Here is a 14280-nt window from a genome sequence, read left to right on the forward strand (position 1 = left end):
TGTTGACAAGAATGCCGCTGGGCTCCACCCGGGCCCTACCGAGCCCTGGGCCGCGCAGCACCGGCGTCCGCCTCCTCCCCATTAGTCGCCGAGAATGCGGTCGGGGCACTGCGCGCGAGGAGGCTGGTGCTCGTGAACAGTCAACAAGAAATGAGGAAGAACGGGGGCAGCCGCCAGGGCGACCGACCAGAGGCAGGCCTCAGAGCAGCAGCCAGGCGGGAGGGCCTCGGTGGCTCTAACCTCCCGCCGACTTCCCTTTTCCCGCTCGGCGGAACCCCTCTCAGGCATGCTGGCAGTCCCCAGGGGCCTCACTCAGCCTCCGCCCGCTACTCGCGAAGTCCCACCCGTGCCCCGCCCCCCAACACGTGACGCAAAACTGGGCGGTCCACTAGGACCTCGGGCCTAACAGGCCGTGCGTCAGGGCCGGCGCCTTCTGCGAGCTCCTCCCACGCCCGCGGGTCTGGAGCTCGCGCCTGCGCAGTTTGGACCCAGGGTGTCACCAACCCCCCCCCGCTCCCCTTCCTTAGCAACCGTCACCCGCTCCCGCCCCCGCTCCCTCGGTCGCGGCCGCGCACGCGCGCCCCTACCGGCGCCCGGCCCCGCCCACCCCGTCACCCGTAACAACCACAAGTGCCCTCGCCGCGCCCCTTCCCCCTCCCGCCTCCCCGGCCCCCTCCCCGGAACCGGCGGTCGAGCTGCGGCCGCCGAGCAGTGGAACCGCGACTGCCCAGCGGAGCCGCCGGTATGAGCGTCCCTCGCCACCCCGCGTCCCAGGCCCGGCCTTTCTGACAAGAGGTAGGCTCGTCGTCGCGGCGGGTCCGAGTGCGCCCCTGCCCCGGTCCCGGTCTCCGTGGAGTCCGGCGCCTCTCGGACGGGCCCAGCGGAACTCCCGGCCGCCCGCCCGCTGCGCCCGTCCCTCCCCGGCCCCGGCTGCCCTCGGCGCCCGAAACGGGCTGTGCCCCCGCCCCCCTGCTCGCCCCTCGCCCCCGCCCCCACCCCGCGAGGCTTCCAGCTCCCGGGAGCCGCTTTTTGCTGAGAGCGGAGTTTCGGGTCCGGAGCCAGTGCCCGCCCCGCTCTCCCCTCGGCCGGGGCTTTGGCCCCGTGGGGCGCAGCCGCGCGGGACCCCTGCTAAGCGGCCCCGGGCGCTGGCCGCCCCTCGAGCCTGCTCGGGATGCGTTCAGTGGGTCTGGCCATTGGCTCCTGTTTAAACAGCGATTGTCATGCAATAGAAACCGCCCGGGTCCTGGATGCCGCTTGGTCGTTGTCACTCCGGATGCCCGCGTAGGGCGTTTATCTGGACCAGAGCATCGGCAGCTGGGACCTGGCTGTGGTTCACAAGCTCGTGAATTAGCAGGTTCTTAAGTGAGTGTAGCCAGTTCTACCAGGCGGTGGAATCCTGAATGGATGTTATAGTTTCTTAAACGAGCATTACCCTTTTTTGCTTCCTCCCCCCACTCTTGTTTGTACCCGGTGATCGTCCTCTTATCTGGGAGATAACCCTAAAATTAATTTTCCCAATAAAATTTTTAAAAGATGATTGGATTCCCACTGTGCGCCAACACTGTAAGGTTTGCAGAAGTAAAAAGAACGTGGTCCCAGCACATCAGGATGTGTCAGTCTCGCAGTCAAGATCAGTATTAGGAAAGCTTCAAGTCGAGTTTGGAGAACTTGGGAGTTTGGCTCTGATTCTCATGATTTTAGAGGTGGAAGTCTTTCAAGATCATCTTCCCGAAAACCTCATGTTACAGAGATGAAACTGAGTCCTAGGGAAGGCAAATGGCTTACTCGTAGTCACCCAGAGTTATTCCTTAGCCGTTTTCACACTGTCAGATGGTGGTGGTTTCCACCATGACCTCCTCCTCTGAGAGGTATGCCAGACATACCAGAGAAAGTTCCAAAACTGTTTAAACGTAGTGGTATACATAGGAATTTGATACCGGCGCGGTGGCTCATGACTATAATCGTAGCACTTTGGGACGCTGAAGTGGGCAGATCCCTTGAGCCCAGGAGTTTGAGACCAGCCTGGGCAACATGGGGAAACCCTCTACAAAAGAAAGTATATGGTGGTGCGTTCCTGTGGTCCCAGCTACTTGGGAGGCTGAGGCTGGAGGATCACTTGAGTGCAGGAGGTGGAGGCTGCAATGAGCGGAGATTGTGCCACTCTTGGGCAGCAGAGAGAGACCCTGTCTCCAAAAAAAAAAAAAAAAAAAAAAGAAGGAATCTTGGAAATTTCTGAAATAAAATATATCTTTGTAATCTGTCTTTTTTTTTTTTTTAACAGCTAGACTTTGGGCTCCTTGAGGATATTCAGTTTTATATGTTTGAATATCCTCTCACCATGTTCAGCGGAAAATACCATTCTTAATGATTATCCTCAACAAGACAGGTAGGCTCATTCGATTTTTCTTTCTCACTTTAAATAGAGGAGACAGAGGACTGGGAAGTCCAAGTGTGTTCTTAGAGCAAACCATGTAGGCTGACGCTAGAGAATGATTGTGCCCGTAAGGATGGCTCCCCTACTGTGAATTAGGTGTGAACATTTAACCGATTCCTTACAGATAGTAGCTATTTGAGGCTAGAGATTTCAGTGAAGCCTCTTTAGCCAGAGTACTTGGCATCTCTGCCACTTGAAGACGGGTCGCCAAAGCTGTAGTGTACACAGTTAGAAAATAGGAATTGACACTTTTCCTTTGAAGCTAGCTTTTGAGGAGTATACCATAATTTGAGATACAGTAGTATTTTTTTCCAGTTTTATTTGTTTTCCCAGAGGTAATATCTTAACACGAGATCATTTTTATTTGGCTTCTGGTAGAAGTTGTTTAAGAGAAAATGATCCAAGCACTAATTATGTTGGTTATTAGAATAATAGAATCATAACAGTTCATTGCTGGAAAGGACTCAGGTCAGGTCGTGTAATGAATGCCGAATCCCAGTAAGTCGATGAGGGGATTGGAGCCCCTCTCACACCAGTACTGTTTGCCTCATTGCACTTTGTTCGCTTTTTCTTATTGTTTAATTACCTCCCCCTGCCCTTGTGTATTTAAATATCATCTTTTCATTTTCATGTGCATAGAATTATGACCTATTGTGGTCTCTTTCTGTCGTTAGAATGTGGTATGATGTGTCAGTGCAAACTTACTAATAATTTGTTTCTGCTCTGTGGTTATTTATCACATATATTTATGTTTTGCAGGTGTGAGAGGATTGCTGTTGTATTTCAATCATGGTGCAGAAATACCAGTCGCCAGTGAGGGTGTACAAATACCCCTTTGAATTAATTATGGCTGTAAGTACTTGACATTTCAATTTACTCTTTGGCTTCTTATTTATAAAATACAGTGTTAGAATTTGATGATCTATAGATTTATTGTTTGTTTCCATGGCGTCACTTGTACTTATTCTGTTTTTATGCTTATGAACTGTATCGAGAGTGTGTAAAATGTTTTTAAAACGTAAGCCTCTGAAAATAAAAATCTGCGCGTTAAAAAAATGCACTTCAGGGTAATGTATGAATTGAAGTTAATTCTCCCTTTGAACACACGGAAGTGGGATTCTAAGCACTTCTTCGGGATTGTGCTCTTTTTTTTCTTTGTTAGAGCAGCAAAGGGATGTGGAGTGTGGTCTCTGCTGCTCACGTGGAAGAGTGCTCTGCCTGTGGGTGAATTCACTTTAGGTAGTGTTAGAACTGAGCACTGTGCGATGGAGTTTTACTCACCTGATTCAAATGACTCAGCTGAATGAGTTTTTCCCCCAGTATCAAATCCATGAGTTCAGTTAGAATTCCACACATGGGGTAAAGTCTTAATTTTCTTTGTTATTTAGTGAGTCAAGATCATGTCACTGAAGAATTTGACTGAAAATAAGCATATTACTAGATGCAAAGCAAACCTTTTCCAGTTATTTTTAGATTACTGTAGGGTATTCCTTCTTTTCCTTTCTCTTTTGTGTTATTATTAAGATATACATACCAGAAAATATGATACAGGCAGGAGAATGTGTCTTTCATGAGCACACACCTGATGAAAACACGTGTGTCACACTCAGCGCACCTGGGATACTGGCACCAAGGTCAGGAAGTCAGGAACCAGAACGTAGGCGACCCAGGAAGAAGTCCGCCCTGGTTCAAGTGAGCCACTGTTTTGACTCCTAACACACAGGGGACTGTTACCTGTTTCTGTTCCTTCTATAAATAGAAACACAGGTGTTTTAGCAGCTGGCTGCTTCTGCTCAGTGTATGTTTGTGGGATTTATCTAGATCAATAGTTTTGAAAAACAAAAAGTCCTCTTATAGGAACAATTTACATGAGAGGGTTTGTTTTAAAATTTATTTTTATTTATTTATTCTTTTGAGACGGCGTCTGGCTCTGTTACCCAGACTGAAGTGCGATGGCGTGATCTCAGCTCACTGCAACCTCTGCCTCCTGGGTTCAAGCCATTCTCCTGCCTCAGCCACTCAAGTAGCTGGGATTACAGGCCTGCACTACCATGCCCACCTAATTTTTGTATTTTTAGTAGAGATGGGGTTTCTCCCTGTTGGTGAGGCTGGTCTCGAACTCCTGACCTCAGGTGATCCACCCACCTTAGTCTCCCAGAGTGCTGGGATTACCAGCGTGAGCCACCTCTCCTGGCCTATTTTTATTTTTATTTTTGAGACGGAGTGTGCTCTTGTCGCCCAGATTGGAGTGCAGTGACATGATCTTGACTCACTGCAAGCTCCGCCTCCTGAGTTCAAGCAATTCTCCTGCATCAGCCTCCCGAACAGTTGGGGTTACAGGTGCCTGCCCCCGCACCTGGCTAATTTTTTTTTTTTTTTTTTTTAGTAGAGATGGAGTTTCTCCATGTTGGCCAGGCTGGTCTCGAACTTCTGCCCTTAGGTGGTCCTCCTGCCTCGGCCTCCCAAAGTGCTAGGATTATGGGTGTGAACCACCATACCTGGCCCATTTTTAAAATTGAGGTATAATTTACATCCAGTGAAATGGTCACATGTCAGGTGTACAGTTTGACCAATTTTAACAAAAGAATCCCTAACACTTTTGTCAAAAGACAGGACATTTGCGTCCATCCCCCGTGAAGGTTCCTTGGTGTGCCTTCCCTTTCAGGTATGAGGTTTTGGTTTGTGTGTGTGGGTAAGAAGTTCTGTGTTACTCTTAAATATGTGTAACTAGGGCTGTTGAGTATATTATGTTGTTGACTTACCATGTTTGCCATTTGCATGTTATCTGCGCTGTTTTGGCTTTTGGTTGTATGAGACAAAGACTCTCTCCAGCCAGCTTGGGAAGGAGTTTTGTGAGTGGGAACATGTATAGTGTGATAGGAATCGCACAGGAATCCGGGAATTCGAGCTGGGATGGGCTGAGCTCCAGAGCCTGGTGGTGGAGGGAGGTTCCTCGCTGCTCTGGGGGCCTCAGCCACAGTTTTTGTCTAGGATTTTGTCCCATGGGACTGTGCCTGGCTCCATGTGCTGGAGCCTTCTCCCCCGCCACCAGCTGGCTGCTTTGCTCTGTCCTGCTTTCCCTTCCTTGTGGCTTCAGCTGGAGGACTTGCTTAGCTGTCCAAAAGCCCTCTGGCCCCAGTTCAACTCTGTGGCATTTCTTGTTGCATTCTTTCAGTTTCTAAGTGACCAATTCCTGTCACATTTCATAGTTCACATCCTTGAGAGAAACTTGATCTAGTTCATTCCCCACCCCCACCCCTGCCCTGGCCCTGGGTTTGAGGATATTGGCTAGCCTGCGGATTGTCTGCCCTGGGTGGGAGGCCTGACCCGTGTTCAGTGAGCTGGGCTGGTGGAGCTGGGGAGGAGGCGCTGGGGTTGTGGGCAGTGGGCAGCGCCGGGTAAGGCAGAGTGGCTGCCCATGGCCCGGGGTGGACACAGGACAGAGAGTTGGGTGGAGTGGCGGATGTTTTCCAAAACACTTGAGTGTGACTTAAAAAGCTTCACGCAACCCTCATAGTTTGAGGCAAAGGCTGGTTTCTTTGCCAAACGTTAGATTTAATCAAGAGGAGGTGTTTGGATTGTTTACGGTTTGGACTTCCTTATTTCCCTTACTTCACTATTTTCAAAATTGTGACGTTTGCCTTGCCGGTTTATGCAGGACTTTACAGAACTCGAAATTCAAATTCTGAGCTCTCACCAAGTTTTTACAATTAAACCATTTTAAAATTTTTGTTCTGAGGTAGTGGCTAATTTCCCTTCTTTTTCTTTCTTCTCCTTTTTTTTATGATTTAAAACTTACTAGTTAGAAACTTTTCTTTTTGCCTCACCAGCTTCAGGAAATTTTCTTTTGAATTGTTAGGCAAAAATAAATAAATAAATAAACCCACAGACGCATGCACACGCATGTATGTTCTTCCACCCTGTAGTATAAAGAAAACATTTGGAAATCCGAAAATGAAGTATGTTACCTTTTTCCTTCCAGAAGTAGACTGTGGGTGATGTTTGTGTGGTGTGTTTTGCTCACATTTCTTACTGTAGTTGTATGGTATAAAATCCTCAGTATTTACTTTATTTTTTTCTCATTGAGGAAAACAGTAAAATGAGTTAACCTGAAAATGTCCTTTCCAGTTCAGCATTCAGAGTGAGGAAAGAGGTATAGATACAGTTAAGGTGAGAACGGAACTGTATTCCGCCGACGTATTTGTGAGCACGTCAGAAAGCGAACGTGCCTCACTAGAATGCATGATGGCGTCAGGAGTGGCTGGCAGGTGCCCGGCACGCAGTCACGGGAGGTGGGTCCAAGTCCTGGTTTATGTGAGTCCTGTGAGGTGAGAGAGGGGGGAAAAATGCCACCCACTCAACTTAATGCCCTTGTTTGTTTGTTTTAACCAAGAGTTTACTTGTAATTTAGTATTGCCAGAAAACTGTTTAGGTAAAAAGTGTCGAGTATAAATAGGTACACAGTCGGGTCAGATATGTTAATTGCATCTCACTTGATTTAATGAAAATTTACCATTTGTTTTGAGGTCAGTACCATTAAAAAAAATGTTAAAGTTCTCATTAACTCGCTTCAGTGATATTTACATAGGCAAAATTGAAGTGGAGGTTTTTCAGTAGGTATTTGCGTGGTGTTCTTTCGTTAGATACCAACCCAGAAACAGAATGTCAGAGCTTTCAGCGAGTTGGAGAAATCACCTAGCTCAACCCTCCCTGGGAAGGAGGGCGGGGAATCCGAGACTCTGAGGTGGTGAAACTTACACAGGTAGTGCCGAGATCTGATTCTGGGATTTGGTGTTCTTTTCTCATACTGTGCTTCTTCCTCCTACCCACGGGTGTGTACCTGAAACATTTTAGGAAAGAGAAATCAAAACTTCTTGGCCACACACAAACGAAAGCCTCACACCTGACAGGGAGGGCACACCGGGAGCCTTCTGGTGGGATGGTTGCGCATGTCCTGTGTTTTGACAAAGGTGTGAGGGACTCATTTTTTAAATTGAGTTATAATTTACATACAGTGAAATGGTCACATGTCAGGTGTACAGTTTGATCAGTTTTAACAGAAGGGCTACGCTTCCTGGCTTGTGGGGAGGAGCAATGAATCAGTGAAGAACACACTGATTGATTGTGCCTTAAAGGCTTTACGATCTCATGGGGGCATAATGATATGATCCCACAGATTAGGAACGTAGAGTGGGAGGTATAATTCTAGGGTGCTTGAGTTGAAGTGTTTCTTTTGGAAATTTCTAAGATAAAGCACAAACTTTAAAAGTTAAACATGGTCAAATGCAACTCCCCTCCTCCCCCCATGTTAATGGCTCCTCAATAAAGGCTTCAAAGGGAAAATGAAGGAGGCGGGAGGCCACCTAGTGTAGGAGGGCAGGGTGGGAGAGGTCAAGGTCAGGAGCCCTTAAGGAGAGTTGTGGGAGAGAGGGAAGAACATGAGAGGCCACCTTCTGGACCCAATTTCTGTGGTGACAGCCGCAGGTGAGACGATGGCTTGGACTCAGGTCTGTCTTCTGCTGAGGACAGCTGTCCTCATTGTGACCGGTGGGAACACACGAATAGGCTCCACTAGCTCCTGTGCATCCCAGAAGCTGCCGCCCTGTCCAGTGCCGTTTCTGCCTGGGCTTTCCATGACACAGCAGATGCGGTCACCTCATTCTTTGCTCTCTCCTTTCCTCTCCCTCATCCCAGTTTCACTGTGCTCTAGGAGTGCTGGCATTCTTCAGGAACCCCTTCAGTGTCTCCGTCCTTTCAACAGACACACACTTTAGACTGTGCCTTCAGGAACCAAGGCACCTGCTTCTGTCCCTCTCTATCCCAGCACTGCCATCGTTGCAGCGTAAGCCCCTCTCTTTGCAGGGAAAGACCAGGGGTCCCTTGTTCCTTTGCGCATTTACATCTTCCATCCCATAGGTCACTTTGCGCTCCCCTGCCACACACTTTCCATTGTGTCTGTCCTGTGTTGAAGGCTTTCCTGTTATCTGTCCTCGCACATCTCAGCTCCTGTGCTTTTTTCGGCAAGGCCCTTTATGGCTGTGTTCTGCCCGGTCCGTTTAACCTTATTTCATAATTATGCACACTTCCCAGCTTGAACTTGAACGTTTGTTTCTGTCTTGTTCCTGTTGGCCCGGACGCACAGTGCCGTTTCCTGCCCCCTCTTTTCTTTTTTCTTTTCAGACTTCTCTGCCTCAGATGTTTGCCATTCCCCATCTGTCTCTCCAGATCTTACCCATCTTGTCCTTCCCCGCCTCCCCGCTGCCTCTGAAGACTCCATTCATGTTTCTCTCCCTTCCCCAGGATCCATTCTTAACGTTGGAGTCGGTATTAGGTACTTTCACTTGCAGTGGGAGTTTCTTTATTCACAAAGCCTCTTGAGTGTTGCTCTCCAACTATTTTGTGTGTCCTTCCAGGGCAGTGACCTTGCCGGTTATTTGTCTTGTTCTCCCAAGCACAGGTGCTAAGGACATAGTCTGTAGGCATGCAGATGTGTGTGACTTGTTCACACAAACTGTGAGGATGAGGACTTGGTGAATGGTGGACATTCAGATCTAAACTGTATCTCCAGGGCATGACGCCACCTGTCTGTAGTGCAGTTACTTGAGAACTTGGGAGGGTGAGGTGGGAAGATTTCTTGAGGTCAGGAGTTTAAGACCAACTTGGGCAACACAGCAAGATCCTGTCTCTACAAAAAAATAAAATAAAAATAAATAACTGGTCATGGTGGTGGGCCTGTAGTCCCAGCTGCTCAGGAGGCTGAAGAGAGAGGATCCTTTGAGCCCAGAAGGTCAAGGCTGCAGTGAGCTATGGTCACACCACTGTACTCCAGCCTGGGTTACAGAGCGAGACCCTGTTTCACAAATAAATAAGGAAATAAAGTGCATCTCTGCTTCTGTTTTCAGACAAGGGATTTATGTTTTCTACATGGAACAGAAGTAACACGCTATGGTCTCTCAGTTAACCAGTATGTCACCTGGGAGCAAAGCCCTTTTGTGATAAAGTTGGCTAATTTGTTGTTGTTTTTTTTAATTTTCATAAATGTTGCAAAACCTTGTTGGTAAACACTCTCATGGCCGTTTAAGTGGTGTGCTTTTCCAGGTTGAATAACCAAAAAACCTGCTTAGCAGTGTATAGGTTTTGTTTTGGTTTTAAATACTACTCGTTGCGGAGCGGGGCTGGCCCACGGGCAGTGCTCTCGGAGTAACCACAGCTGTTGATTAAACGGCCTAAGTACAGCAGAATTTGTTTCGCTCTCCCGATCCTTTTGCTTTATTTTGTTTTGTACTCTGGCATTTGGGGTTTTTTCCCCTTTCCTCTCAGGTGTCTCATGTCTTCCCACTAAGACCAGAGGAAGGAAGAAAAAGAGATTTGCTTTGAGGCCAGATACAAATCTGTGCCTGCCACAGACCAGCTCTGTAACCTACTAGGCCGGTGACTAGTGTAAGACTGTTGTGAGGAGGTGCTGGAGTGTGACAGACAGCAGGGGTGAGGGTAGGCGACAGTGACCTGGTGGTGCCACAGCCTCCCCCTCTGCCTTCCAGATACCCTGCCCCATCCCACCTCCAAATGCCAGGGTAACTGAATCAGTTTATAAGTGAGTAAATGACTATGAACGTGTATCTCTGTTACATCAAATAGGCATTTACATTGAAGCTATTTCATCCGTTCCAATTTCATATACAAAACAGGGAGACGTGAGGGATCCCGGGATGGACTCGCGACTCATGTATCCTACTTCAGGGCGAGGAGATCCTGCTTTTCCTTAATTGGGGCCTTCCTGGAGTGTGGAATAGCTGAGGGAGAACACTCGCTGACGTGGAGCTGTGCCCATGTTGTTCCTCTGGTTGGTTGGGCAGGGGGCACAGGTCCTGCTTTGCCCTTTCTCCATCTTCGTGGCAGCTAGCTGTGTTCAGAAACCATCCATCTTCCCACCCGCTCCTTGCCTGAATATTCTCTGAGCTGCCTGTCCCCTTTTCTCTAACGTTGTTTTCTAACTCTGAGGTCCTGTGCACATCAGATTTTCAGCATTGTTTTAGTTATTAGGAAATATTTTCAGTCCGTCGTTCATCTTCTCAGAGCACATCTTCTTTCTCTCATCCTATATTTCGTCCTTGGGCCTTTTTGTATTTCTGATTCGGTTTTTTTTAGTTTCTGATGGTTAGGTGTGATATTGAAATACATCTTTTTCATTCATCAAGGTATCCTTAGATCTTCCAGCAGCCTAATGTGCAGTAGAATTTGTTTTTACCCAAACTAATAAGCAATCTACTTTTTGGGGTAGCTGTCTTAAAACCCAACTTTGTTCAAGTCTAGAAGTGGAGGGAAATGTTCCGTTTTCTCTGATGATATATAAAAGGACCTGGCCAATTAGTGGGAGATTGTGCTGTCCTCATTTGTAAAGTTGTGAATGCCATCGTGTGAGTCCTGTTGCATTTAATCAAAGCTGGGGTGTAATTAGTCAGATTTACTTGGTTTTGAAAATGGACAATTAGAGTGAGCTTTCATTACGTGCTGCTTTGTAGAGAGCCAGACCTTTTCCCTTGTATTCCGTCTGAGCATTGTGCGTTCCGGCTGGTTTTCCCCATGCTCTTCCTGAGCTGTATCCAAGTGTTTTTAATGTGCTGGAGTGAAGGCAGTTGTGGTGCAGTAGGAAAATATTTCAAGGAGAAATAAAATGGATCAGATTCAGCTTCTTGCCTCTCTTATTTACCTGGTTTTATAAAAACAAACAAAAAACCCCAAAACCTTGTTTTATGGAAAATTTCAAGCATACACAGGTAGAGAGAATCATATAATAAATGCCATTTACCCACCACACAGTTTCACTGTTATCAGCATCTTGCCGGGCCTGGCACAGTGGCTCATGCCCGTAATCCCAGCACTTTGGGAGGCCAAGGTGGAAGGATGGCTTGAGGCCAGGAGTTTGAGACTAGCCTGGGCAACATGGTAAGACCCTGTCTCTAAAAAACAAAACAAAATCTTACCAATATTTTTATCGGTTGTCCCTACTTTTTTCTTTCCTGGTGTATTAAAGCAGATTTCAGGTGTCTTGTTAATTGGTTGACAAATACTTCAGCGTGCATCTCTAACCTTTTGCTTTTATTATTATTATTTTTTTTTTTTGAGATAGGGTCTTGCTTTGTCACCTAGGCTGGAGTGCAGTGGCATGATTATAGCTCACTGCAGCCTCGAACTCCTGGGCTCAAGGAACCCTGCCTTAGCCTGCTGAGTAGCTGGGACTGCAGGCTCACACCGTGCCAGCTAATTTTTCTTTTTCTTTTTTTAAATTTGAAATTATATTCCTGTTGCTTAAGATTACTAAGGCGGACTTTTTTTTAAAACCTTTTATATTCAGTCTCCATAGAGACTGTCAGAAATGGCCAGTGCAGGCTGGGCACAGTGGCTCATGCCTGTAATCCCAGCCCTTTGGGAGGCTGAGGTGGGTGGATCATTTGAGGTCAGGAGTTTGAGACCAGCCTAGCCAACATGGTGAAACCCTGTCTCTACTAAAAATACAAAAATTAGCCGGGTGTGGTGGCAGGCACCTGTAATCCCAGCTACTTGGGAGGCTGAGGCAGGAGAATCGCTTGAACCCGGAAGGCAGAGGTTGTAGTGAGCTGAGTTCATGCCACTGCACTCCACCCTGGGCGACAGAGCGAGACTTCATCTCAAAAGAAAAAGGAAATGGCCAGTGCCAGCTCTGTTGCAAGTTGTCTTGTGGTATTGGGAAGTTTTCAATTAGCAATAATCGTGCCTCGGGTAAACGTCATTGACTATGATAGTGCCACTGTGCAAAGAGCCTTTTTTCCTTTTTAAAAAAACCCACCATGTTGGTATCACACCTAACAAAAGTAATAATAATGCCTGATTTCATCTAATGCACTGTCCATGTTCATATTTTCTCACTTGTCTAAAAAATGTCTTTTGTAAGTTGCTTGGATCCTGCTTCAAATAAAACCGTTTGTATTTGGTTATTATGTTTCCTGGGTCTCCTTTATTCTCTAACATTCTCCCTTTCCTTTTGTTTCCTTTCATGCCATTGATTTGTTAGAGAAACTGGGTCATTTGTCCTGTTCAGTTACCTTAACCTTTTGCTGATTTAATTGTTCCTTATAGCAAATAGGTTGTAAGGAGAAGGTGCGGACCTAAATTCAATCAGTGCAGCCACCCTTTAGCAGTTCTCTTTATGTATCTATTATTATTATGTTTTGAGGCAGAGTTTCACTCTTGTCACCCAGACTGGAGTGCAGTGGCACAATCTTGGCTCACTGCAACCTCCGCCTCCCGGGTTCCAGCGATTCTCCTGCCTCAGCCTCCGAGTAGCCGGGACTACAGGCATGTGCCACTACACCCGGCTAATTTTTGTATTTTTAGTACAGACGGGGTTTCACCATGTTGGCCAGGCTGGTCTCAAACTCCTGACCTCAAGTGATCCACCCTCCTCGGCCTCCCAAAATGCTGGGGTTACAGGCATGAGCCACTGAGCCTGGCTAGCAGTTTGTTTAAACATTTGCTGGCAGAGATGGAAACTAATAGTTAAAACCAGCTGCTCCCCTCTTCTTCCTAGGATTATTCTATGTAATTTTGAGTTGCAAATAAGATGCAAGATTTTTTTTTTCCCAAATTAAACTGGGCCATTCTATTTATGGTTACTCCTTATTTATTTATTTTTATAGTTACTTTTTAACCCACTGAATGGGTCCTCATATTTTGTACTGAAAGCAGGTGAGAGGGATTAATTTATTGGCAGCATTTCTGTGTAGTGCACGCAGCAGGCGCTTGGCAGGAGTCTGGCCTGGGGTTGAGGAGGTGGGTGGTGTTTGTGGTCCGAGGTGCCCAGTTGTGCTGGGCAGTCAGTCCTTGCCCTTTTCTGTTGTCTGTTTTATTAGATCTCTGGATAGGGCTCTTGGGCCGCCTGGGGAAGCTTCCCCAGAGAAGTTCACCGTAGAGAGGATTTTGGTTGGCAGATGTTATAATTGATCCATCTCTCTTGATTTTTGACCTGTATGCTAGTTAAGCAGACATTTTTGTATAGTTCTAGTGGAATTATTTGGCATGTTGTAACAAGAAGCATATACTGCGTTGTAATTTTCTTGAAAGATACAGTTTGATGTTAAGAGGACTTGAAAGATACAGTTTGATGTTAAGAGGACAGCAGCCCTCTGTATCCTCGTGTTCTGTACCCACAGATACAACCAACCATGGATCAGAAATGTTCAGGAGAAACAATAAAAACAACGTAACAATAAAACATAATATGAATAAAACACATGTAACAACTATTTACGTAGCATTTACATTGTATTTTGTATTATAAGTAATGTAGAGAGAATTTAAAATATATGGGAGGGCTGGTTGTGGTGGCTCACGTCTGTAATCCCAGTGCTTTGGGAGGCCAAGGCAGGACAATCACTTGAGGCCAGTAGTTTGAGACCAGCCTGGGCAACATAGCAAGACCCTGTCTCTATGATAAATTTTTTGAAAAATGAGCTGGGTGTGGTGGCGCATGCCCGTAGTCTTAGCTGCTCAGGAGACTTGAGACAGGAGGACTGCTTGAGCCTAGGAGTTTGAGGCTGCAGTGAGCTATGACTGTGCCACTCTGGCCTGTGTGAACAGAGCGAGGCCCTGTATCTAAAAGATGTGTGTCTGTGTATATGAGAGGATGTGTGTAGGTTAAATGTAAAATGTAAATGCCTCTCCATTTTTATATCAGGGACTTGGGCATCCACGGGTTTTGGGATTGGAGGGTCATTCTGGAACCAGTCCCCTACAGATACCGAGGGAGGACTCTGCTGGGCCCTTCCCCGCCCCCCCCCCTTTTTTTTTTTAAGGAAAGTCTCTCTCTG

The 14280-nt window shown here is 46.9% G+C and overlaps 1 protein-coding gene and 1 pseudogene across 1 annotated transcript in view; one reads left to right on the forward strand and one right to left on the reverse strand.

Moving 5' to 3' along the window:
• Positions 1 to 636: 636 nt before the first annotated feature.
• LOC105469220 (SEC14 like lipid binding 1) overlaps positions 637 to 14280 on the forward strand; it is a 77249-nt gene continuing 63605 nt past the window's right edge. Inside the window, exons 1-3 of the mRNA XM_071083635.1 lie at positions 637 to 795; positions 2282 to 2386; positions 3194 to 3286. Of these exons, the coding sequence (XP_070939736.1) occupies positions 3224 to 3286 (63 nt within the window). The 5' untranslated portion in view covers positions 637 to 795; positions 2282 to 2386; positions 3194 to 3223. The remainder of the gene's footprint in view (positions 796 to 2281; positions 2387 to 3193; positions 3287 to 14280) is intronic.
• On the reverse strand, positions 12101 to 12233 carry LOC139359719 (U4 spliceosomal RNA; annotated as a pseudogene).

The sequence above is a fragment of the Macaca nemestrina genome, chromosome 17 (assembly GCF_043159975.1).
Source record: "Macaca nemestrina isolate mMacNem1 chromosome 17, mMacNem.hap1, whole genome shotgun sequence".
Classification (NCBI taxonomy): domain Eukaryota; kingdom Metazoa; phylum Chordata; class Mammalia; order Primates; family Cercopithecidae; genus Macaca; species Macaca nemestrina.